The sequence below is a fragment of the Rosa rugosa genome, chromosome 4, assembly GCF_958449725.1.
Source record: "Rosa rugosa chromosome 4, drRosRugo1.1, whole genome shotgun sequence".
Taxonomy (NCBI): domain Eukaryota; kingdom Viridiplantae; phylum Streptophyta; class Magnoliopsida; order Rosales; family Rosaceae; genus Rosa; species Rosa rugosa.
In genome coordinates, this window is record NC_084823.1 from 21,893,877 (window position 1) to 21,920,425 (window position 26,549).

At 38.6% G+C, this 26,549-nt stretch overlaps 2 protein-coding genes and 1 pseudogene across 4 annotated transcripts; 1 reads left to right on the forward strand and 2 right to left on the reverse strand.

Annotated features, from left to right (window-relative positions):
* Positions 1–2,636: 2,636 nt before the first annotated feature.
* On the forward strand, positions 2,637–11,606 carry LOC133745892 (pentatricopeptide repeat-containing protein At1g10910, chloroplastic). 3 transcript variants are annotated; one of them, XM_062174054.1, is made up of 11 exons: positions 2,637–2,827; positions 3,089–3,398; positions 3,758–3,842; positions 3,942–4,205; positions 4,638–4,940; positions 7,541–7,645; positions 8,443–8,542; positions 9,033–9,352; positions 9,630–9,806; positions 9,919–10,047; positions 11,094–11,606. In XM_062174054.1, exons 2-11 carry the CDS (start codon positions 3,127–3,129, stop codon positions 11,316–11,318), a joined length of 1,980 nt encoding a protein of 659 aa, XP_062030038.1. In that variant the 5' UTR covers positions 2,637–2,827; positions 3,089–3,126; the 3' UTR covers positions 11,319–11,606. The 3 variants fall into 3 exon arrangements, with proteins under 3 accessions (XP_062030038.1, XP_062030037.1, XP_062030039.1); XM_062174053.1 differs by lacking the exon at positions 2,637–2,827 and adding an exon at positions 2,833–2,962; XM_062174055.1 differs by lacking the exon at positions 2,637–2,827 and adding an exon at positions 2,986–3,007.
* A 204-nt stretch (positions 11,607–11,810) lies between these two features.
* Positions 11,811–13,706, reverse strand: LOC133745893 (3-ketoacyl-CoA synthase 7-like; annotated as a pseudogene).
* A 7,057-nt stretch (positions 13,707–20,763) lies between these two features.
* Positions 20,764–25,764, reverse strand: LOC133745908 (protein kinase STUNTED-like). Its single transcript, XM_062174071.1, has 9 exons — positions 24,978–25,764; positions 24,750–24,877; positions 24,570–24,667; positions 23,544–24,112; positions 22,770–22,933; positions 22,272–22,339; positions 21,994–22,129; positions 21,727–21,879; positions 20,764–21,220 (listed from the first exon to the last, which is right to left on the reverse strand). Exons 1-9 carry the CDS (start codon positions 25,441–25,443, stop codon positions 21,155–21,157), a joined length of 1,848 nt encoding a protein of 615 aa, XP_062030055.1. The 5' UTR covers positions 25,444–25,764; the 3' UTR covers positions 20,764–21,154.
* Between the last annotated feature and the right edge of the window lie 785 nt (positions 25,765–26,549).

Consider the following 26,549-nt stretch of genomic DNA (forward strand, 5'->3'; position numbering starts at 1 on the left):
CATTTGATTTCTTATTCTATCATTTTATTAAATACACCACTCAAACTACCTAAATTATCCTCAAATCTCAAAATTCTATATAAAATCACTATATATAAATCAATATTAAAATCATCATGCTAAACTTTATCATAATCACAACATTCTATACATATCATAATGAATTTAAATGCATTTAATTATCAGAATCATCGTAATAATTTTAATTTTCTTTCAATTATTATCATGAGACCTTTTTTTTTTTAGAGTAATAGTCAACCACTTCATTAATAATAATCATACGAAAAATTACAACTTATAGATGTAGAAACTACATCAACATATGAAATTGCGTCTTTGGCGCGGCACTGTGCTGGACTTCGGGTAAAAAAGGTCATTGCGTGCCTCCTTGTGGTCCTTCCCAGTACCTCCTTTTAAAAAAAAAATAAATAAATAAAAAAAAAAAAAATAATCATACGAAAAATTACAACTTATAGATGTAGAAACTACATCAACATATGAAATAACAAAATCAATACTAGATGCAATAAAACATCGGAAATAAAACCTAAGGGCATCTCCAACAGACTAGCTATTTCAACAAAAAGTTAAAAATTTGGCTAATTTGAGATAGTTTAGCACTCCAGCAGAATAGCTATATAAAAGTCAAATTTGGCTTTTGCTAAAATCTCTAGCTAAATTTAGCTAGGGAGGAGAGAGAAAATAACAAAAAGCTAAACACTCCACGTTCTATTTTTTTAGTTTAGCTAACACTGCTGGAGGAAAAGCTGGAAATTTACTACCTAAATTTAACTTTTAGATGATTTAGCTAAAAAAATAGCTTTTACTGTTGAAGATGCTCTAATAAGGGATGCAATTAAGCATTTGATGAAGCACCGGATAGAATCCGGGCTATGTAAACCGGTACCAATAGTATGGTCAACCATACTTCCACGCAAAGATATACGCCGAATAGAGGGTAACCTTCTATCAAGGTGACCAACGGTAGTGTGACCGACCTTGCCTACTCTACACAAAAAAATAAGCCGAATAGAGAGCAATCTTCTACCTGAGTAGCGAAAGAAGCAGATCCAAAATGTAGAAAAATTTAGGGCCCATAAAACGTCTCCCGGATCCCAGATGCGAACCGTAACAGCAACGGGCTCATACATCGGTTGCAAAGCCCCAAGAAGGAAGGCCCAACCAAAAACCTTACAACAGTCCAACGAAACTGAGGCCCAGGCCCACAGATTCCTCCTTTGGGCACCCAAAAACTCTTTGGGCACCCAGACCTTCCCTGACCCTGGCTTTGAATGTTGCTCCACCTCCCTTGATCGGAGCAGGATCATCTCGGCCTCACCAACTCGACGCCAGCCGCCGCCACCAAATCCACCAGTCGTGACGAAAATCCCTCCCAGAGTCCAAACCCTGTGCCGCGCAACCTCTGCTGCTGGATCACCACGAAACCCAGTGATTCCCGACAATCGCCTCACCACCACACCAGAAAGCTTGGTGAAACAACGGCCCCTCTCGATCCGCTCACTCAACCATCCCGCCATCAGACGAACCCGATCCAATCCGGGTCCAGTAGAATCCATGAAACGCCCTGGATCCCAAATCTTCCAAACACCAATAGCCATCAGTTCAGTTAGCAGCCGAAAGGAGCACAGCCTCAAACCCCGATGCGAATCAAGTTGAGAGGGAGAAAAAGCCCCCGATCTTGACTTCAAGGAGAGAAACGAAAAGACAGGAAGGACGGACAGAACCGTACTCGATAGCTGCGACCCCAAGGGAAGGGCTGGAATTTTTCTTCATCGAAGATGGAGGCAGGTACAGACCCTAGCAGAGAGGGTCCATTGCATAGAGAAAATACTGGGTCCTAGTACTTTCAAAATCTGGGTCAACTTATTATCATGAGACCTGTACAATCTTAACAATTTTGTTATTCAAAATTGCTGGTAGTCATCTTCTAAAAAAAAAAAAAAAATGCTGGTAGTCAAAATTGTTGAAAAATAATCAAGAACACATGAAGAGGATCCCAACTAGGTTTATAACTATATTGTTATTATTTTCTCTCCATTAGTTATCATGAAACAACATATACAATCATAAGGATTTTGTAATGCAAAATTGCTAGTAGTCAAGCTTGTAGAAGAAGATTCCAATTAGGGTTTATATATATCATACTAGGTTTTATTTTCTTTCTATTAATTACCAAGAAACAATATGAACGATCATAAGAATTTTGTAATGCATAATTGCTAATAATCAAGCTTGTCATGAACTCATGACAAAGATTTCAACTTGAATTTATAACAATATTAAAAGCTATTAAACATATTCCAATTATAGTTCATTTTCTAATATGAATGTCTTTTCAGTCATTTCATTTACCTATATAATCTGATTTTAAATGTAAAAAAATTAGAATGTGTATTAAGTATTTAGGGATGTGTTAATAAAATTTTTCCGATTCAAAAGGAGTTAGTTAACTTGGGGGGGGGGGGGGGCGGCGGGGGGGCGGGGGTGGGGAGGGGTTTAAGGTCTATTTTTACAGTGAGGCTAAAATGGTAAAACAGACAAACTGACAATACAAAATGAAATGAAAAGAGCGCTGCGCTCCGGTTGGCTACAAAAAATTAAGGAAAAAAAAAACACAAAGGAAAAGCTTGAAGAAATTTATTTGCTACCGGTGGTGGTGAGAAATTTGTTCTATCTGTGATAATTGGTTCCACATAATTGAGATTTTGTTCTCTTATTGGGTCCTCAAGTGATACGAAGAAGAAGAAGAAGAACGAACAAAGTGTGAAATTCTGCTGGCTGGGAAATGCTTGGTTGACAAAGAAAGGTAAGGGATGAGATTAAATGTTGGGAATTGGTGTTATTTTCCATTCCCCATTTACTGTCAATCTCAATTTTCACTTGATATGCCCAAACTATTCGTTCGTTTTGCGGGCACAGTCTCCTGCTCAACTGAATTTGGGTAGTTTATTCCTCTTTTACTGGTTATTATCAAGATTGCAATTGTGTGAGACTTTGCCCAAGACTGTAATAAATTAAATTGCATTAATTATTGTTGTTTAATTTACAATTATCACTGTCTTCTCAGCTCGGACACTTATCCTGCTATCACCCTCACAAACCGAAATGGAGGTGTCGGCACTCGGTGTTGGTGTCCAACATGTCCTCTGCTGCAACTCCGTTCCATTTATTCCCTCAGTGACACCTTGGAGCACAAGACTGAATACTTCTCATGTTTGTTGTGCTGCCACAACTCTTGACAAAGAGCCCCTCCGCCGGCAGCCTCCCAACTCTGACACTAGGAGGGTCACAAGGCCTCACTCCAAGCAATATTTGGCTAGACAATCGGCAATTCTTCAAGTCCAACAGTCCTCTGACTTGGAATCTGCTCTTCCAAGGTAGTTTCATTTTTTTTTTTTTTTTTACTTTCATCTATCTAATATTTCTTCTTTTTATGTAATGAAATTTGTATTGAACATGAACATTATGCGTTTAGTTGACATTTGAGTTTTGTAATTGGTAATTGGTGGCTTCTTCTGTTTGAATTGCAATTGACTCTGTTGTTTTATTATTATTTTTTTATTAAATAAGAAACAGACTTTTATTGATTAAAAGAAAAAAAATACAAAGAATTGGACAAGATATGTTTTTATTTTATTATTTGATATGTTTTTATATTTTTTATAAGTTTTGTACTTGGTTGCATGTCTGAAATATAGGAATATATGACTAACTCAGATTAACTTTATGGTCTCAGATTAGGTGGAAGTTTGAAGGTTCAAGACTTGAATGCCATAATACGCCATTTTGGGATGCTGAAAAGATGGCATGATCTTTCCCAGGTCTATGACTTGAAAAACTCTTTTTGTTGTTATTTTTGAATATTGGATTTAATTTGTTCTTCCAGTTGTTAATATGTTGATATGTTTCAATTGTTGCAGCTCTTTGAATGGATGCAACAGAATGGAAAAATTAGTGCGTCGTCATATAGCAGCTATATAAAATTCATGGGGAAGAGCCTCAATCCCGTAAAAGCACTAGAAATTTACAATAGCATTCAAGATGAATCAACCAAAAAGAACGTTCACATATGCAATTCGGTTCTTGGTAGTCTGGTCAGGAGGGGCAAGTTTGATGGCAGTATTAAGTTATTTCACCAGATGAAGCAGGATGGCTTAACACCAGATGCTGTTACCTATAGTACGGTACGCATTTCAGTATTCATGTCACACTGGTTTAAACAAAAATTTTGCTCCTTGAAAAATAGCAATGCAGAGCGACACTGATAAAAACAAACAAATACAAACTACTATTCACAGTGAAAATGGTGTCAAGTGACCAAATGATTGTGAACTTTTTTTTAACTATTAAAAGTAAGGAGTTAACAGTTTACATAATTGAAGGAAATAAAAACAATCTAACACTCACCGACATGGTAGATGGTTAGTCTAAGAAGAGCTCCTTAGTTCTTCACGAAAGCTGTTATATATTAATATGAATATATATCATTTTTATTCATTGACTTACCTTCACTTCTGAACTTCCCATTTTTCATCTGAGAAGTAAAAACTGTTTGAGACCTACATTTCTTATTTGTATATTCGACCTTCGTTGTTATTATCCACTACCATCCTTAGCTGCTTGCAGGTTGCATCAAATTCAAACACGGTTATTCGAAGGCATTAGAGCTAGTTCAAGAATTACAGAATAATGAGCTGCAGATGGACAGGGTAATATATGGTACACTTTTGGCTATCTGTGCTTCAAATAATAAATGGGAGGAAGCAGAAAGTTATTTTAAGCAGATGAAGGATGAAGGTCATATACCAAATGAATTCCATTACAGCTCTTTGCTCAATGCTTACTCTATCAGCGGGAACTACAAAAAGGCTGATGATTTGGTGCAAGATATGAAATCTGCAGGGTTAGTACCTAATAAGGTTTGTTCATGTTCAACTACCATAAATGTTTCCTCTATGGGAAACTTGCCTGTTAGTAATTGTTTCCATTTCTGATTTGCCATATTGAAAGAGTTGCACTGAGGGACATATAAACAGTAATTCATATAGGTAGTCACAAGAGCATGGCTAATATTTGGTAGCATAATATATAGAATCAGTAAATTTTTAGTCATTCACTCAAAGTCTAATCTTCTAAACTCCAAGAAAATGCTCATATTATTATATGTGGGACGGTGTAGAATCACACAGTGGGAATGTAAGCCTTGTATAATATATAAAATCTTGGGAAGACTTTCCTCAGATACATATTATATACTCTAACGAGAGCCTTTTCTCTCACACTTGGAAAATAAGGTCAGAGTGAGGTTCTGGGAGGGTGGTTGGTTGGAGGAAGTTCCATTGCAACTATTGTTTCCCAGATTCTATAGGTTGCCTAAAACAACAGGAAAGTATTTCAAGATTTATTGATACTTCTCAGTAACCTTTTCAGCAGAAAGTTTAGTGATATGGAGGTGGATGACCTCATTGTAATGTTAGGAAATTTGGAAGAGGATCGTTCATGTCCTCCAAAAGCGGATTGAAGGAGCTGGAAGTTAGAAGGCTGAGGGATGTTTTCTTGCAAATCTTGCAAAAATATTTTTTGTGAGAAAGAGAGTCTTTCTTATCTCTCACCTTCTTCTGAGATCTGAAACTCATGGTCCCTCCAACAGTAAATGTTTTGGCCTGATCGGTGGCTATTGGTAGGATTGTCACCTGTGATCTTGTCATGAGGCCTTTTCTTTGCTTTTCGCGCTGAGCATTTTATGTACAGCTCGGGAGGAGAGTATGGATCATGCTTTCCTCCACTGCCTGTTTTGTTAAAAATTGTAGAGGCTATCCTGTCTAGGGAAATTAGAATCTGTTGGGTCATTTCAAAGGGGTACTCTGATTTGCTGAGTATTAGTTTTCCAGGCATTGAGAAAATGAAAGAGAGCTAAACCCCTATGTGGCTGCTAATCAATGGCATTTTTTGGGGTTCTATCATGCAACATAACAGATGGACTTTCGAGGATTATAGGCCAGGGCGGGAGTGGAAGAGCTTTGGGATTGGGTGTGGTTCTCTTCTGTTCTGTGGGCATCCATTACTACTGACTGTAGCGACTATATCTTTTTGTATTGTTATGCTTTTGTTAGCTGTAGTAGTGAGGATGTTCTTTGGGGTTATTTTCTTTTTCTCTGAGATTTTGTAGGTTCTTTCTGTTATTGTTTGGATTCCTTGTTAGTTGTAGTGTCAAGGATGTTCTGTCAGCTGTTTTGTTTTAGTAAAATGTCTCAGTTCTTGTTAACAAAAATAATAATAAAAAACAATGAAAGCTTACAGAAAGCTCATTGTGCATTTGTGTTGATATGTGTGTATTCTGAAGGACATGATCTGGTGGGTTCAACTGGTTCTTCTATTGGCAGTTGGGCACTATGTTGGCATGAGGCACTTAGACTTATGTAAATGTATCCATCTGTATTGGCTGTAAAGTAAAGTTGACAAACACAGAGCACAAGTTATATACTTGGTAGGGTGGCCTTCAGTTTAAGATATCAAATAATTAAGAATTCAGTCCACAGCATACTGTACATTATGATCTAAGATCAAAATGATCCTTGAGGTAAGAAATGCTTTGATAACAATCCACAAAACTATACCTTCAGTATAGTTTTGTCAGTAAGAGATAAGAGAATAGTTCCCATGTGCACTTTTGTATTCTTGTTTTTTAAGACTGCAGACATGAGATACTAGAGCGTATGTCATGTAAGTAGGTCGGGGTTGTTGCGAAATTTGGTAGCTAAATCTCCCCTCTAAAAGAGATGATTTGCATCAGATCTCTTCCACTAAATGTCGTGAGTTTTGACTGCTTAACAAGACTTCCGAGATAGGTTTTGCCAAACAACAAATCCCCTGTACTCTTGTGTGGTAGGTCTCTTAAGTTTCATATCAAGATAATACTAATGATAAAGTTTGTTGCATCACCAATATTTCTGAAAGCGTAAGCTACAAGGACAAACAGTAATTTATATCTAAATGGTTCTCTCCATATGAGAGCCCACCATGTGGAATGCAACTTATATTGGGAGGTTGCAACTACAATGATTTGAACTCAGTTATTGCTTTGACACGACACTTTGTTGGTTTACCGATATTCCCAATAGATTAAACATGTTAAGACGTGCAAGCGAACATTATTTTTTATGCTAAGTTTCCAACAATGTGGATTACTACGATCTGATAGCATCATTTACCTGTTCATTTGTTGATTGATAAAATCTTGCTTGTGTTTTAGGTGCAAAGGTAAATGTAGAGGAATTAGTCTGTGTGATCGATATTTTATTTAGATGTTTTTTCGGCATCTGGTGTACAAGTGGTTAAGTAAAGCTTACGTTATAAATAATACAATGGGCCACCATATTGGTGTTTCAGTTTGAACTACTAATATCCTGGTATCCTGATCTAGTCATAGTGTTCACCTATTTATTCTTACTAAATTTTTTTTATGTAGATTTTATCAATTTGGTAATATGTTTCCTGTTCCTACTGCAAATCCTTGCAGGTTATTTTGACAACTTTATTGAAGGCTTATGTCAGAGGTGGGTTGTTTGAAAAATCAAGAGACTTATTAGCCGAACTGGAAGCTTTGGGATATGCTGAAGATGAGGTATAGTAAAACCTTTGCCTCATAATTATTAGCTTGAAATCCAGGACATATCTACTTTTCCATGATTTCTATGGTTTTGTGCTATTTTGGTAATAATTTCTCATTGGAAGGAGTGATTCAGAGACAAATAGGATTTGCTTTTTTTTTTGTTCTTTTCTTTTCCTTTGGGTAGTAACCAAAATTATGAATTATTCAATCTCTTCTAGATAACATCTGCAAAGGTCCAGTGCACATCCTTGTGAAACCATTTTTGTTTGCTTTCACAGATGGTATTAACTTTTGTCTCATTTCCTGAAGTTATCTATCAAAATAATTGGTAAAGTTGCATTAGATAAATTCTTCTGGCATTCTCTTTAAGTATTTCTGTACCTTAAATCCCAATGATCCTTTGTTTTCTAAATTATGTGGTATTAGCTTGTAATCTTTATCTTGTTGAAGTTTTAGCTACTGTAATGTTTGCTTGTGAACTATTGGACCACCATGCTGCTATCATATGTTTAGGAACTTCATTTGTTTATATATTTCCTCTGTAACATTTGCACCTGCGACTTATCATGAGCTAATCCCATTAACTTGACCCAAAGATTGGTGGAAAACTTTTAAAAGTGATCACCATGATTATTGAGGCTTTTGTAAGGTTGTTGTTCTTTTTTGATAAGAATACTTTTGCTTTTCTTGGAAAATTGATTGAAGGTTTTCTATGCATCCATCATTAGGTGCATTGTTTTAGTTCGCTATCGTAAATTGTTTTTTTTTTTTTTTTCTTCTTTAGCTCATCCAATTACATTTATTTGTAGATGCCATACTGTCTATTGATGGATGCCCTTGCTAAGGCTGGGCGTATACAAGATGCTAAATTGGTTTTTGATGAAATGAAGGAGAAATCCGTACGATCAGGTATCTTTCAACTTTTACCAGAGACGAACCCTCAGAGCAAGCTATCTGTTATTTTGATATGCATATGATTATTACTTTTAACACACAATACACTGAAAGCCATAGGACTAATGGAATTGTTGTCTTCAAAACTATGTATGGTTATGAACCATGCGAAAGATGCTGTGTATTTGTGTCTTCTTCTATTCCTGGTGTTAATTCATACTCTGAAGAAGAAATCCTTGATTATTTGTATGGTCTTTACAGATGCTCTGCACAAATTACTTGCTCTTACATAGCCTTGTTAACAGATATTTACTTGCTGTTACATAGCCTCGTTAACAGATAACTAATCCTTATTCTGTCACAATAAGTGGCATCCACAAGTAGTATAAATTTATATGGAGCTTTAAGAAATAAAGTTGATATTTTCCTGCAGAACCTTCCTTCCTGTGCAGAAGTTTATTTTTGTACATAGTGCTGCAACTTTATTATTTTTCCCCACTTGCAGATGGATATTCCTACAGTATCATGATTTCTGCTTTCTGCCGAGGTGGGCTTGTAGATGATGCAAAGCAGTTGGCTAAGGATTTTGAAAGAACTTATGACAAATATGATTTGGTTATGTTGAATACAATGATCTGTGCCTATTGCAGAGCAGGTGAAATGGATAGTGTAATGGAAATGCTGAGAAAAATGGATGAATTAAAAATCATACCTGATAATAATACCTTCCATATTCTAATAAAGTACTTCTGTAAGGAGAAGTTATACATGCTTGCTTATAAGACCATGGAGGACATGCACAACAAAGGCTACCCACCAGATGAGGTATTATATTCTCTCGAGATGCATCTTGTTGATAATACCTGTTGAACAGTGCCTTTTTGTTATTGTTCATTTTAATAAATGAAGGAAAAACAAAAGAATGGCCTTCAGAAAAAACTAGAGATGATGAAACCATTGATATAATGTTACAAAGCCATTTGTTTATATAAAAATGAAATATCAGAATCCTTTGTGGTGTAAAGATGATGTAAGAACTTTTATTTTTCAAGTATATGATTTGGTCCGAAAACACCAGACTAAATACTATGTTGTACTGCAGGAACTTTGTTCCTCCTTAATGTTTCATCTTGGTAAGATAAGAGCATATTCAGAAGCATACTCTATTTACAATATGCTAAGGTATAGTAAGCGAACCATGTGCAAGGCCCTTCATGAGAAGATTCTACACATTCTAGTAGCAGGAAGGCTTCTCAAAGATGCTTATGTAGTAGTCAAGGTTAGCTACAGTTTTAAATCAAGTTTCTTGTCTAACCTATAATTGTTCGTCTCGACCTTTTTAACTTTTTATTTTTTAAATTTTAGTCTAATTTTTTTTTTCTTTTGGTCAGGATAATCCGGGGTTGATTTCTAAGCCTGCTACAATGAAATTTGCAACTGCATTTATGAAATTGGGAAATATCAACTTGATAAATGATGTTTTGAAGGCAATTGATGGTTCTGGTTTCAAGATTGATCAGGTAAACTATTACGGGTGTTAATAAATTGGAGCATTATTTTTCTCTTGAACAAACTTGCATGCATATTTCGAACAATTATTAGGGTGGACACATTTGTGGTAGTTTGAGTGACAAACCTCAAGGCTGCCTTGCTTCCTTGTTGACAGTTTAGGTGGAACCATGGAACCTATTGCTAATCCAAATTAACAGATACATTGAGAGAGTAAGGTTAAAATAGCCTCACCTTTCAGAAAAAAGGAAGTCTTTTCCTTGCTTAAACTAAGGAACAAATAAAAGGCTAAAAATGGCAAGAGAGAACTGTTGGATTTTCGTAAATCGTCTTCCAAGAAATAAGAGGAGCAAAAAACTAAAGAAAATTCCCTTCTTGAGTATAGTCCTTTTGCAGGTGCAATTCTAGAAATGATTTCAGGATTACAGTCTACTTTGTAATTAATTAACTCAAATATCAGGTTTGGGCATATACCTCACAGTCTCACACTGTTACTCGCATGTGCCCTAGGCATGTTCAAACTAATCATGGGTTCTGTCAAAGTACGGCGAGAATTACAGATATTAAAAATAGTGTGACAACTGATGTCACCCTCCACATAGTAGGATCCGTGGAGGGAAGAAAAATTAGCCTTTCCTAATTTCCACTTGTTTGAATTAACAGGCTAACTGGTGAGGGTTTGTCTTGGACTTATTTATTCATGTCATTTTCTGGGCTATAAGTGTTGGTGCTTTCACACGCCTTTGTGGGCGTGTGACTATCTTTGCGCTCTTCTGGTATCTTATTCAATGGAAGATTTCTCTCACTACCTCTCTTTTGTTTTGTTTTTTTGTTTTTTTTTTTTTTTGTGTTGTTGTTGTTGTACTATTGATGAGAAAGGAAAATATTTCTTGAAGAGAAATAGTTGAGCCTGACTGCTGAGATCAAGGGCTGTAGAAAAGTACACCTTGTAGAAACTCTATGTTTCATCCTCAATGGAAGCTTTTCATCTACCTCTTTTGTTTCTGTTTTCACTTTGGCAACTAATATAGCTACGAATCCTTCCTGCATCCCACAGGGAGTATTTCAGATGGCCATATCACGTTCTATTTCAGACCCTGACAAGAAGGACCTGCTTCTTCAGTTACTACAGTGGATGCCGGGACAAGGTTATACTGTGGATTCATCTACAAGAAACCTAATACTGAAAAACTCTCACTTATTTGGTCGCCATCACATTGCTGAGATGCTATCAAAGCAGCATATGATATCAAAAGCTTCAAAATCTACTAAAGATAAGTGAGTTGGAAACTGTGCAATTCCCGGTACCTTACACCATGGTTGGTTCAGCACTCCGTGAAAAATTTTTTGTTGTTGGATGCTTATAGTGGTTCACACTTCACTACCAGTATAATCGGTCTGCTGCTTGGCTTATTGAAACCTAAGCTTCCTTAACTGGTTTAGGGCATACTAACCCATGTATAGTGCTAGATTGTATTATTTTAGATTATATAACCTTGCATGCATGTAATCAGAGACTGGAACTAATTGCTAATTCTTTTGCTATACAAAATGGCTCTTCTTTATCTTCTTTTGTTAAGACAATTTTGCACATTTGACTTTAAGCAGGTTTTCACATTTGAAGAATTGAAAGTGTTGTTGGTTAGCATACTCGATGGAAGGGTTTGCTTAAGTATAAGTTGGAATGGCATTTTGGTTCACAACAATTGTCCTCTGAATGGTATTTGGTACTGGAATTGTGAAAGATTACTCGCTCATAAAATCTAATATCATTCGAATCATTTCCCCCTTTTTCTTTGCTCTATTCACACATCCTCGTTGTTTTTTTTAATATATTTTTTATTCTAAAAAAAAATTAATTACTACCATGCGCTCGTGATCGTCAATTTGTTATAATTTGATTTTGTCTCAAATCACCTCAGTATGCTGACATAGTTTGATGGAAGCACTGAAAAATTTCTCGATGTAGATGAAAGAATAATAAATGTTATGAGAAGCTTATGTTAATTGTCGAACGTAGAGAAAATTAAAGAACATCCTTATTGGTACATTGTATATATTGAGTTACCTTACTAAATCTCAGTGGACAGGTGCTATTAGTTTGGGATCTCATCATCAATAATAGGATACAAATTGATGCTGTCTGACCATGCATTTCTTTTTGTTGGATCAACATCTGAAATGCATTTCCAAACTGCACTGTTACACTTGAAGCCACTTCCAAATGCAATTTGCCAAACTTTGTTTCCTTTCTTCACCCTTCCTTTTGTTTCCAAATAGCAAAGCTCATACCAGATTGAAGAAGATGATGTGTTTCCAAATCTATGTAATGTCATTCTTGAAGCCTCTCCATCTTCCTTCTGCAGTTTCAGATTTTGCTCTATGCCATCGATCACTGCTCTCCACCAGCATGTATACAGAAATGTTGGATCGCCTTCTTGAAATTTGGCACATAAGCTCCCTTCTGTCTTGACAAAAACAAGAGTTTCTTACGGATCATGGACCATGCGAACCGAAGCTGCTCGGAGTTTGGTAGCACAAGTGGCCCCAGAGATGATATGTTTGTTTTTAGAGCTTTTGTTGCCACATTTAGTAGGGCTCTTGATAGTGAGACCCCTTCAACTCCATCATCTGATTTCTGGAAAACAGATTGGTATGCTTCGTCATCCGAACCAATGTGGGTTTGAACAAGATGCTCAAGCTCATACTTTGCCATTCCCTTGTCTTGCTTCCTATTCGATAGTAGAATAGCAGCTCCTCCCATCCGAAACAAGATGTTGGGAAGAAGCATTGATTTTTTCTTACCCGCATAGCCATTGGGAGTTACAGCTTCCATGCTGAGGACTAATGCCAATGAGTTTTTATGAACTTTGAGAAGATCTTTGGCCAAACAAATTGACAAGATTCCAGCACTGCAGCCCATTCCACTGAGGTTGACGCTCTTTATGTTGCTTCGAAATCCAAACTTGTTTATGATCATAGAACTAATGGATGGTGCTGAGCAGAAAATGCTGCAGTTTGACACAAGAATGTCAATGCTTTTAGGATCTACTTTGTGCTTGGAAAGAAGGTCTTCAGCAACAGTGAAGAGAACCATTTCAACTTCTTTTCAAGTATCATCCAAAGACCCACGAGGCGGGATCTCGTGCAATGAAGTAGGCGTGCAAGTCTCTGATCCAATGCCTGATCTTTCCAATACCTTGACTTGGAAGTCGATACCCTCTCTGCCATTGACGTTAGACAGCTTCACATGTTCGATGAAGTGCGACTTTGGAACCCGCAATCTACCAGGAGGCAGATAGCAGGTGAAATCAATTAGATATATCCTCTTGGATGTGAATTTTAAAAGGAGAACTGCAATGATCAAAGTGGTTCCAGCTAACAAATGAGTGAAGGAAATCGGAAATGATTCTGTAGTGACAGATGAGAATGGTCTAAGCAGCCAAGTCTCCATGTCAACTTTTGAATGCTTTTGTTTTCATATTTTTGTTCATGTATATATATATACAGTTATACACGGTTGCATTCCAATGTTACAGGTAAAGGCAATCTTTAGTTTGTTTGTCTGTTTGATCACAAAATATTCATGCGCAGATCAACCTGATAACATCCAGTTTGCGTGATATACTGCGACTTCGTCTTCTGTTTAGCTAGCTATATATAAATGTTGTTCTATTGTTTTAGCATATTGTTGTAGTATATATGAGTCATGTTGTAGTATACATGAGTCATTGTATAAATGTCTATATCATGTAATAGGTATTTGAGTGTATAAACATAGGTACTTGAGTGTATGAGGACTTGTATGACATGCTTTATGCCAAGAGGCAACAAGCATGGCAAATATGATCTTTACAGCCACCATGTGGAGCTGCAGCCCTCAATCAACCAAGAGAAGAATGTTACCAAATTGAGTTTCTCTTGGAGCTTTTACACTAGCTTTGTATTCCTATAAATACACTCCTTTGTGAGATGAATAATACACTTGAATCTCCATTCTCTCTGCAACATTACTCTCTCTCATTCTCTTTGTTAATTTACGGTTTCCTTAAACACGTTATCAGCACGATGTTGCTCTAGAATTAGAATCAAAAATCAACAAAGAGTAGAGCAAGTTCAAATCCAACAAAGTCATTTTTCCAAACCTACAACAAACCCCCAAACCCTACCACATATCAAAGCCCTTGATCCAAGGAGTCCAGAACCGGTCTCAGAACCACCAGAACCGGCCAGAAACTGCCTGAACCGGCGGCCAGAAAATCGGACCGCTGCCGAACCGCTGTCGAAGCCCTGCCGAGCAGCTGCGTAGGACCTGCCGAGACGCTGCACAGCAGCTGCCGAGCATCCGCCGAGACGCTGCGCAGCAGCTGCCGAGCACTTTTCCGGCGACTTTTCCGACAACTTTCCGGCGACTTTTCGGACACTTTCCGATGACTTTTCCGACAACTTTCCGGTGACTTTTCCGACAACTTTTCGGACACTTTTCCGGCGACTTTTCCGACAACTTTCCAACGACTTTTCCGACAACTTTCCGGCGACTTTTCCGGCAACTTTTCGGATACTTTTCCGGCGACTTTCCGGACACTTTTCGGTGATTTTTCGACAACACTATTTCGAGGTATTTCTTACTAAAAGTTCCCGCTTTTGAGTTTTTATTTCTTTTTCCTCTCTTGTTTTTCCCAGGAACTTACAATCAGAAAGCGGAATCGTGGGGATTCACGCTATATGAACTAAGAGCGCTCGTAATCAATGAACTAAGAGTGTTCATAAGACTTCGGACTAAGAGCGTCTGTAAGCATTGAATCGTGGGGATTCACGCTATACGAACTAAGAGCGTTCGTAATCAATGAACTAAGAGTGTTCATAAGACTTCGGACTAAGAGCGTCCGTAAGCATCGATTTATGACCATATAAACATCATTGTTTCGATCTAATCTAAATATTCTTGGAAGTTGATTTCTTGGTAGCATAGCTCGGAAATCTTATTATTTTAGTTTTCGTGGAAGTTTAGCTCCGAAACTAATATATCTTCTTTTCTTATTCTCAGGATGTCGAATGAACCTAGACTCGATTTTCCTATGCTTGACTCAACAGGCTCAGGTTACTATAGCTGGGTAACCGATGTTGAGAACTATCTCACTTCGAGGGAGATATTGCCCATAATCCAGGCGCCTCACCAGGGCCTTGTGTTCTATCGAACACCCATAAAGCATGCTCAAGCAATTATCTTGATGCGACGTCATATGGACAAAGCACTCAGGTTGGAGTATATGTCGATCAAGAATGCAAGAGAGCTATGGGTAGCGCTAGAAGAGCGCTTTGGCAATATCCAAGATACCATCCTCCCTGATCACTTGAAGATTCAGTGGAATGATATACGCTTCTCCGACTTCAAGTCTGTTTCTGAATACAATTCAGAAGCTCTTCGCCTCAAAGCTATGTTAAGGTTCTGTGGAAAACCTCTCACAGAAGAAGAGCTAATTGAGAAGACTCTCTCCACCTTCCCTGTCGCAGCACTTATACTGTCAAAGCAATATCGCACTGACTTCAATGTTGGACGACTTACGAGGTTTAATGAGCTCATAAATGTTTTTGTCGGTAGCTGAAAAGCACGACAACATCCTCGTAAAGAATTATAATTCAAGGCCTATAGGAACCAAGAGCGTTCGTGAGGCGAATTATATTGCACCCAAAAGAGGGCGCAAGGAGCGGTACCCTAATAACAAGGGATATGGAGGACGAACAAGTCCATATAACCGCCCCAATAAGGAAGGAAACCGCAACTATAGAGCGGGCACACGGGATGGCAACGCCACACGTGGGAGAGGTGGATATGGCAACACCAGCCGTACGTGGAGGTCGCACCATGAGATATGGTAGTAGCAGCAACCCTCCTAGGTCATATCCACAACGTGCACAACCTGCACCTCAAATAAAGGGAGCTAACCACAATGACATGTGTCATCGATATGGATCAATTGAGCACTGGTTCAAGCAATGCCATGCAAGTACCCAACTAGTTGCAAGCTACAAGGAGTATAGGCAATTGAGAGAGCAAGAAATCAATCTTGCTGAAGATAAAGATGGTGAAGATATCACTCTCACCACTGAAGACTTCCAAGCTGCAAATAAAGAGCACGAGGATGCCGCAGACTTTGATTAGAATAGTCTTTTCTATTTTCCAAAAACGGCAAATGTGCCTTAGTCAATAAAAGACAATTGTATTAACTCTTTCTCAGTGGCGCACCCAATGAAATATGATGTCTAGGAAAGTAATTGAGATCGGGGTATTTAAGCGAGCCTCGCTCCACCAACATCTCTCTACTTACCTGATCATATTTTATTGGAGTTACCAAACGGATTGAGTGACTACAATTTGTCTCTAAAGTTTGATTTTGGAATAGACTTTGGAAAACTTTGATGTAATCATTGACTATTAATAAAGTGTCGCATTATTATTCAATGTCATGGACATGTGTTAAAATCCGAACTTTATTATTTGAAAGATATAAAGAGCCAATGGTTTTCATGTGAAAACACATGGTGAGAATGGAAAAGAGTTCCTTTGCATCACCTCTAATGACTACGGACATAAACGAGTATTAGAGGAACTTATGTGTCGCTCTAGTGGGTTGCATGCAGCCACTATTCAAGTCATTAAATCAAACCATGTCATAAAGAGATGACTTATGGGATTCTGACACATATAAGCTTTGGCACGACCGGTTGGAACATCCAGGTCATGATATGATGATCCATATATTAAAACACACGGATATCTTTCATTTTGCAAAGCTTGCTTTCTAGCAAAGGTAGTGTAGGGGCTCCGTACCGCCCGGTTACTTATGCTTGGTGACATCATATGTATAACTCCCCAACCAAGAAGCTCCTCTTACTTGGGGACTTCGGGGACTTGTAGATACCTCTACTAGCAAGACTAGTTTGCTATCTCACCAAGCATAATTAACACCCTCTTTGGGACACCCACAAGCCATGGTGAGGCCCAACCGCTACTTGCATCTTGTAGCCCTATGTTCAAGCTACGCTACGGTATCCGGAAGTCGTAAATCCGTCGCCGGGAAGCCACCTTTCCGGCCTTGCCAAGTTGCCTCCATAATAGGCATTTCTACACTAGAATAGTTATCTTTGCTTGTCCCACATCGAAAACCATGTAAAGAAGATAGCCTCCTTCCCCTATAAAAGGAGACTCCTTCCCACTTACTCCACACTCCATTACAACACACTTTTTAATCATGTTAGGCCGCAAGGCTCAACACACACTAGTTAAGCTTTCAAGTGGACGTAGTCTCCCGCTAAGGCAGGAGGCGAACCACTATACTTCGCTTGTGTCACTCACTCTCTCTCTCTCTCTCTCTAAAGCTAACTAGAGACCCCTCGGTCACTAACGTTAACAGGTAGGATCGAGACCATCCTATGCAAAAGACACTAAATACCATTCTTGCAAAGAATCCAAATTGATATATATGGACCCATTCAACCAACTTGCGGACGTTTAAATATCTCATGTTGTTGGTTGACACGCAAACACGCTAGTCACATGTTGTGCCATTGTCCATCTGTAAAAGCTGCTTATGCTATACTCCTAGCACATATCATATGACAACGGGCTCACTCCCCGGATCATCCTATTCAGTCAATCGGGTTTGACTATGCTAGAGAGTTTACATCGAAGAGTTTCGATGGTTATTGCAATGGGAGATGTTGGACATCACATTCCCATATACACACCCAAATGGTCTCGCGGAAATAACTACGATGATAGTTTGGACATTGGTGATGAGCACCAAATCTCCTTATAAACCGCTTGCGGTGATGCAATATCGCATACAACTATGCTAAATCATCTCCGACCTACCGCCACTCAATGTATCTCTGCGTTACAGCTAGTGGCTGGGTACAAGTATTTTGTACTTACGCACATTCGAGTGAGCCATTTATGTGCCAATTGCGCCGCCACAGCACACTATGATAGGTCCTTCAAAACGAGTGAGCAACTCAGTTGGATTTGAGACTCCAACAATCGTCCGCCACTTAATGCCCTTGCAAGGCAATCTCCTTAAAATATCACTTTGATGAGACAGTCTCCCCGTCGTTAGGGGGAGATAAGAACATGAATGTTCAGTAGGAACGACAGGAATTGTCGTGGTCTGTCCCCACTATGTCTCATCTCGATCCCTATTAAAGTGACAAGATCACACACATTTGCTGCAAATATGCCTACAAGGAAGGACGTCCCTACAAGAGGACGTAGCGCCACCCTACATAGAGGTAGGCAAGGCGCCAACGCCATAGAGAGTGGCACTCTGGCGTTACAGGCCATGGCTCTAGCTAAGATGCATGGGAGGCCAGTGGATTCGAATGATACTTTGGCACAAACCAATCCTTGGATCACACTCAACATCCGTCTCATGAGTATCTTCCGGATTATGGTTATCGTTGGGGGACGCCTCAAACATCAGAACCTATTCCTGAGAATATAGAGCTCTATGAAAATTACACTAGTGTACATGAGACGTGGGATAGAAACTCCATCATAATTGATGATGTAGTTGCGCATTTTATTGCGCATGAGTTTGTTGAGTACGATGATATCGAACCACACTCTGTTGAAGCATGAATACCAACATAGAGAAATTTGGCCTAAAAAGGAAAGATGCGATCCAGGTTAAGATGGATTCTCTAAACAAAGAGGAAGGTCTTTGAGCCAAGTGATGCCAACACCTCCTTACATAAAACCTATTGATTAATAGGTCTTCGTTAGAAAGCGTGTTGAGAAAAAGAGATGACAATCTCGCCTTATGGAGCAAGGCTTCTCACAAAAACGCCCTGGAATTGACTACGATGAGACATATTCTCTAGTAATGGATGTCATTGCACTCCACTGCCCTGTCAGTTTGGTAGTTCCCGAATAACTGAACATGCAGCTTATAAATGTGGTCACTACGTATCTCTATGGGGATCTAGATACAGAATATATATGAAAGTACATGATGAACTTTATTTACCCAAGTCAAGTGGCTCTAGACCACGGAGCGCGTTTGCAATAAAGTTTGAAACGCTCACTGAAGTGACTACTTGATTGGGAAGGGATATGCCCTCGCGTTTTCATAAACAAGTTTCGGATTCTATCGCGGTTCATGTTGGACATGATCTTCATTAGAAGCCCTTAAAGAGCTAAGGGAAACCGCTGAACACTTGAAATCCGAGTTTGAGATGAAGGATTTTTGGGAGAACACGATTATGCCTCGGTTTGAAACTTGAAGCATCGTGCTAATAAAAGCTTAGGCATTTTGACAAGGTCAAGCCTTCAAGCACCTCCATGATCGTGCATAGTCTTAATCCTGAAAAGGATCCTCTTCGTACAAAGGATGATGACGAAGATGTACTAGAGGCAGTAGTGCCTTACTTTAAGTATAATAAGCGCATTATTATACTTAGCTCAAATACACAAGACTGGACATCTCATTTTACCATGAACTTGTTAGCTAAAAGTATAGCTCTGCTCCAACGCAACACCATTGAATTGGTGTAAAAAGATATCTTTCGATACTTGAGATGTATGATTGATATGGGCTTATTCTATCCCTACAACCAGAAACGCCGCCAACGCTGGCCTTCGTTTTCTATCCCCACCCCAAAACAACATAAGTGTTTTGGAAGGTTTTGCTGATGTTGGGTATCTCATAACCCATACAAGGTCTTCCCAAAAACTGGTTAAGTGTTCACCATGGGTAAGACCGCGATATCTTAGAGGTCTACAGAATAGACTTTAGTCGCTATACTTCGAATGATGCAGAGATTATTGCTCTTCACAAAGTGGTTCGTGAATGTATATGGATTGGATCCATAGTTACGCATGTTCGAATAGTTGTGGTTTGAAGTCTACCACAGATGAGCCTACAAGCAATTAGGATAATGCTGCTTATTTTTGAACAAATGAAGCAAGGCTACATCAAAAGCGACAACACCAAGCATAATCAGCAACAACAGACTCTCCTCAAGATTGAAAAGAATCAAATCCAATCAAAGGATAATGTAGCGGACTTATTCACTAGAAGTCGTTACATAAATCCACATTCGAGAAACATGTGAAAAACATCGGATTGGAAAGGTTATCCGAACTCCCATGGTTGAAGCAATCAGGGGGAGATATCGACATCAGGGGGAGTTATGATGTCAACATGGTCGATCTCGAAAAGTGAAGGACGTGTTGTACTCTTTTTCCTCCTCGAGCTTGTTTTTGTCCCACAGGGTTTTACACTCGAGTAAGGTTTTAACGAGGCAACGGATGAAGCGTCACCGCCAAGTTTGAGCGGCACAAGGGGGAGATGTCTATATATATGGTCTCGAAATGTGAAGAGTGTGTTGTGCTCTTTTTCCCTTTCGACCAAGGTTATTTTTGTCCCACAGGGTTTTTGTTTCTCGGCAAAGTTTTTAATGAGGCAACGAGAGAAGCACCACGTTTGGGAGACACAAGGAGAAGTCTAAATCAGGGGGAGTATCCAGAAACATACTCCACACTCAACGCGCGTTGTGCTCTTTTTCTCCTTCGACCAAGGTTGTTTTTTCCCACAGGGTTTTACTACTTGGCAAGGTTTTTAACGAGGCAACTTAGAAGCGCACGGCCTAGACAATACTATTGACATGAAATATCCAAGGGGGAGTGTTGTAGTATATATGAGTCATGTTGTAGTATACATGAGTCATAGTATAAATGTCTAAATCATGTAATAGGTATTTGAGTGTATAAACATAGGTACTTGAGTGTATGAGGACTTGTATGACATGCTTTATGCCAAGAGGCAACAAGCATGGCAAATATGATCTTTACAGCCACCATGTGGAGCTGCAGCCCTCAATCAACCAAGAGAAGAATGTTACCAAATTGAGTTTCTCTTGGAGCTTTCACACTAGCTTTGTATTCCCATAAATACACTCCTTTGTGAGATGAATAATACACTTGAATCTCCATTCTCTCTGCAACATTACTCTCTCTCATTCTCTTTGTTAATTTACGTTTTCCTTAAACACATATATATATATATAGATATATTTGTATAATAAACTACTAACAAAAAAAAAAGTAATTTCCTGGAGTTATTCAAAAATCTTCAGGGCTTGAACGGATACCACAAGTTCATCACCTCGAACAATGGCCAAGGCCTGTAAAAAATAACTCCATCCATTAGTTCTAGTACTATAGAAATATATAGAAGCAATTTACTGGCTCAATATTCCATTCATACTGTTGTTTTTCTTTTCATTTGTGTTATAAAGAATCTAAAGTAATTTCAGGTAAATTAAATACTGTAGAAAAGCTTTTGCAAATTAAAAATCATTTGAATAATTGAAAAAGTCTAAACTAGCAAAAGGAAATTGCTCCTCACAGAGGCTTAGAGTCCAATTACAGTTGTGTTCGAGAGGGTAACTTGAGCTTGTAAACACTCTTAACAAATTCATTAATTTCCATTGTTTATGTGGCTCATTTTGAGATCATGAATTCATGATCAGTTCATTATGGTAATTTGTCTGAACACATTTGTTTTTCACATTTCATTCTTGGGAAGAAGAATTTGAATATCAACTGGGATTGGAAAATGTTTAAATAAAGCGGTATGATGAATATGAGAAGTAAAAGCTAGATAACAACTGTATTTTATTTTCATTACCTCGCTTATTGAAAGTTTGTGATCTGAATCAACATTTAGGCAGCGCAATGCAGCATGGGCCATCTGACGTACCAATCTACGGTCACCAGCACTTTCTGTCACTCGGCAGTCCATTAGGTTCCTAAGCGCACCATTTTCTAGAAGTGGCAATGCCTGTTATGGAAAAGACCAAATACTTGCTCTGTTAGAAGAAGCAAATTTGTATTTTAAGTTGCTCTAGGACAAATGAGAGGAACCACTAGCTTTACATTGTCCCAGAGATCTTACCCAGTCAATCATGGACTGATCCTTCCCTTGGTTTGGAAAGCTACATGCACTTTTTCCTGTAATAAGCTCCAGGAGGAATTTCCCATATCCGCGTACATCTACAAAAAGTCTCTCGTCTTCTTCGAAATTTGAGCATCTTTTAAACATCACACAGCAGATAAAATGATAAGCCATCATACCAGCATGATCAAGTGTTTTGTTTTGTTTTGTTTTTTAGTTTTGGCAGATAGAAAAAGGATTACACTTGTATTACAATCATAACATTTAAGTTCTCTTACCTGGCAATCAAATCTTCATCATGGGGAACACATTCAGCAAGCCATTCAGCAGTTGCGAATCTGGAAAGCTTCAGTAACAGACAAAGCCAATTATTCAGTGACAGGAGAGAAACAACAAATATCAATAAATTATGGAGAATCCCAGATAGATTTTTCAATTGGCTTCAATAAGCATCAGATCAATCTGGTGTAACGTCTTCTCTTATAGCAGTGCAAGTCTTTCCATAGGCATAATTCCAAATAGCAACAAATTGATGGTGGATGGTGAGTAGTAAGAAATTGAATTGTTCGTGATGCTATCACGAAATTTTTAGTTGCTGTGATTCTTTGAACTGTTACTTAAGAAAGAAAAAAGAGTGCGGTGCACAATTTGTTTTGAACAAAAAAGAAAAAGGGAAGTATGAAGTCCTTGGAGTTCAATCTGACTGCAATTTATTTAAGTTCATAATTTACCCATAATGTTGTTCCCATATAGGTATGTGGAGCATCAGAACTCACCATTGCAGAGTAATCATGAGAAAGTGCAACACTACATGAACAAACAGATTTGTGAACAATAGAACCATCAGCACATTCCTCATGAAGATAGCGCAAGCTTCCGCCTATCTCTAGAGCAATATACCACCTTGCTTTCCACCCCAGCTTCTGAGCCAATTCCTCAACTACAAATGATAGACCTCAGTTAAATACTAACAAAACTGAAATTTTAGTCCAGAGACTCCAGACTGAAAAACATGAGGATGAAGCCTTTAAATATTTTATGTTCGAGTAATAATTATAGCATTAAGAAAGCAAGGCCTATATAGCTTCATTTGCTCTCACCAAAAAAATAAAAATAAACTATCGAGATATGGTTTCATGTTGAAGACAACACTCATTGATTATGTGAGAGTAGTCGATGGGGCATGGACATTATGTTAATACTTCAGACAAATAGGAGGCACAAGGAATATAGGATGAGGTAATTTCATGACTCAGGTTCATCAGAATGAAGCTGTATGACATGGATGCCTTGCCTGCAAGAACAAGCTACCTAGTACCACCAGTCGTCTCTTAGGTTTTCACAGGCTAGGGGTCCATAATTTCTTATACAGAAGCATTATTGCCTCGTGAATGCAATGTATTCGTTAACCAACATGGGTATGTGTAAGTTCATCTTTGCAAAATACTAATATACTGTCGTAATTAAACTAAACCTTTTAAAAGCAGTATGCATTAGAAATTATCTTTTGCAGATAGTGGTAACTCAATTAGAAAAGTGGTCGTTCTTACTTCGCAAGTTGTATTCCATGTTATCCAAACATGGAAAGTCAAAGATCAAGTATGCAGCAGCACCAGTGTAGCAGTACCCTACAAGGTTCATGATATTGCGGTGACATACCCGAGAAAGGATCACTAGCATTGACCAGAAGCATTCATTTACTTCTTCATAAGACTTGACTAAAACAGTTGTGTCTTGCAATATTCCTAGGTAAACTTTCAAGCCCTCCATTTCTTTTGATATATAGTCATCAGCAAAGCCATTTGTTATCACTTCAAGTTCATTGTGCGAAAATACTCGAGGGAAGCCAGTTCTCATAGACATTGGGTAGCAACAAGGATTTTGACGATGAGGTGCGGGTGCATGTGACTTTCTTAATTGATCAGGACTTAAAATTTTAGTAGGCACTTCCATAGGATTGTCTATAGGAGCTGAATTGTAACTTTCTTCAGAATTTCCAGGAAAGATGTCTGGTGGGGTAGCTTCTGACAGCATCAAGGTAGCGAAATCTTTACCCTTCATTACTGCAATGTTGCAGCTTACATGTCCCCGTAGAAAAAGTTGGGATTTCCTAAAGTGACTGGCAAGCCAAAATACAATAGTCAGAAAAATGAGCACAATGTGAAGAAGGAAAACTGAGAATACATGAAGTTTTAAAATCACTGCAAACCTTCTATGTAGAGCACAATATGTAACCCGGTTTATTACATGAGAGACTTGAACTCAATTAAAATCCTAAGAGATTTTTGAAGACTGCAAGTAAATAAGATTTGACCCAAATTATGGGGGACTTACAAAAACATCATTACTCTGTTCCATACCTCTCCCTTATCATGATCTACATTCAATGCTATAATCTCTCTCTGATTCTTAATTTGCCATTTTAAACTATGATAGCATGGCAGTTCATTGGTTCCACTTTTACTGATTCCACTTAGTAGTGAAGAGTAGAAGCATATGAAGTAACTGATTTTCATTGGCTCTGTGAAATGCTTGCCCAACTTTGTTATATAGCGTGGAGTGCCGTGAGATTATACCTGTCCAATACGATCCACCGGGTATTAAGGTTTCGTGCTTCCTCAATTGCCAATCCCGCAGGACAATACCCCGCTGCGAATTTAAGTTGCAACTTCACCTGCACACCACAACAGGTACTTAAAAAGTATGCATTACATTGCCAAAACTTATACTGGCTTGTAGTAGTTACAATCACCAACATCATTGCTTTGGCATTGGCGCCTTATAGTTTGGAGGCTAATCTGGTACTCTCCTCTCCTTTTCTCGTATGTCTCTTTAAGCTCGATAGAATCCAGTTCCTCGTGGTCAACCATTCCTGATCTCTCGCCTGCAAAACAGACGCTCTATTAGGAATTACATCAAACACATTGGGGTGTCATATTAGGTAACAAAAATGCTTTCGGAGCTCGTGAAAACGAGGAAATTACAATGGCTGGTGGCTGAGAGAAAATTGAAGGAGGGAAAGCAGGAGTGCTTCTTGGGTTGTCCGAGTTGGTCATCATGCAAAACTCCCAAGACAAGGAGGATGTCTCCTGGACGAACCAAGTATCTGAAGGCCCAGTCCACTGTTTCCAAGTTTTCCTTGCTCCTTTTTGCGTCCACCGCCACAATCACAGCCTCTCTTGACACCTCCCTCTCAGTTCTCATTTCTGTGGTACTCTGGTACTTGAAGTCTTGTTGTAATGAAGATGATGATGATGAAAGGGTGGAGCCAAAATGTGATAAAGACGAGGGTTTTGGATGGGTTTGTGAATGGTGTAGAGTTTCTTGGGGTTGTTTCATAGCCGATTCCGCCATGAACGGCTTAGCTTCCAAGGTGGTTGAACAAGGGGGAGTGTAGTTATTATCGTTACGTTGATGTGAGCTTTTTGTTTGTTTGAGATGATGATTCATCGAAGAAAACAAACTATACCTTTTACTCTGTTGCACGACTCATTGGGTGACCAATTGCAACTGCCTATGTTTGTTGTTTGACTCATCAATCTCAAGGAAAAACAGAAGTTGCTCATCAAATGCCCCAAGTGCTAGCTTCACCACAAGAGGCCGCGCGGGGTGTGTCCCTGTCTTTGATGAGATCAAAGTGCCAATTGATTTTATATATACGTTTTTAATTTTGTTTTAAAACGTGATTTAACACTTTGTTTTTATGAGAAAAATGACTATTTAACTTCAACTCTTATCTCCATTAAAAAAAGTCGAAAACTTATGGTTTCTCTTGCAAACCCTAGGAGTTTGTGGCTGGGCGGTATCGACGATGAGTTTTAGCGCTAGCCCATCGTGTAGGGCGGGTCGACTACCTTGCTACACGGGTCGCAATCTTGTCCGTGCATGTTGGTTTCCCAATCGTGAAGGTCGTGGCCGTGGTTGAGAGTATTGACGGCTGAGGAATCATGCTTGAGTTCTACGTAGATGGTGGTGATGGGAGCATAAAATGCGACATTTATATTGTTTGTTTTTGACATGACCCGTCCCAGATTTCACTCTGAAATTCGAAGTCGGCTAGCACACATTAGAAGAAGTTCTACCGAAAATTTGGCAGAATTTCCCTTAAAAGTGGTCTACCCAGACCTGTAAAACAAACTCAACACTCCTATTACACAATTCCAACCTCCAAGAGTCTTGGAGCCTACCTGCTCCCATAATATCAACCATCTCCAAACAAAATACATATGGGTCACTGCCCTTAAATCTTGACCAATAAATTTTTGATACAAAAAGAAATAATAGCAATTAAAGTAATCTATTTAAAACCAAAAATCGATAATACGAAATAAATATCAAGCACTTCACCCATAACTCTCACCAAGTGGTCACTAGCTGAGTAATTACCTCACTTGCAGCACTCACCAGACGACCACTAGGATTATGTCACTAGTAGTGCTCATCAGACGACCACTAGGATCATATCACCAGAAGCATTCATCAGACGGTCGCTAGGATCATGTCACCAGTAGCACTCACCAAACTGCTACTAAGATCAGTTCCCACTAAACAGAAGA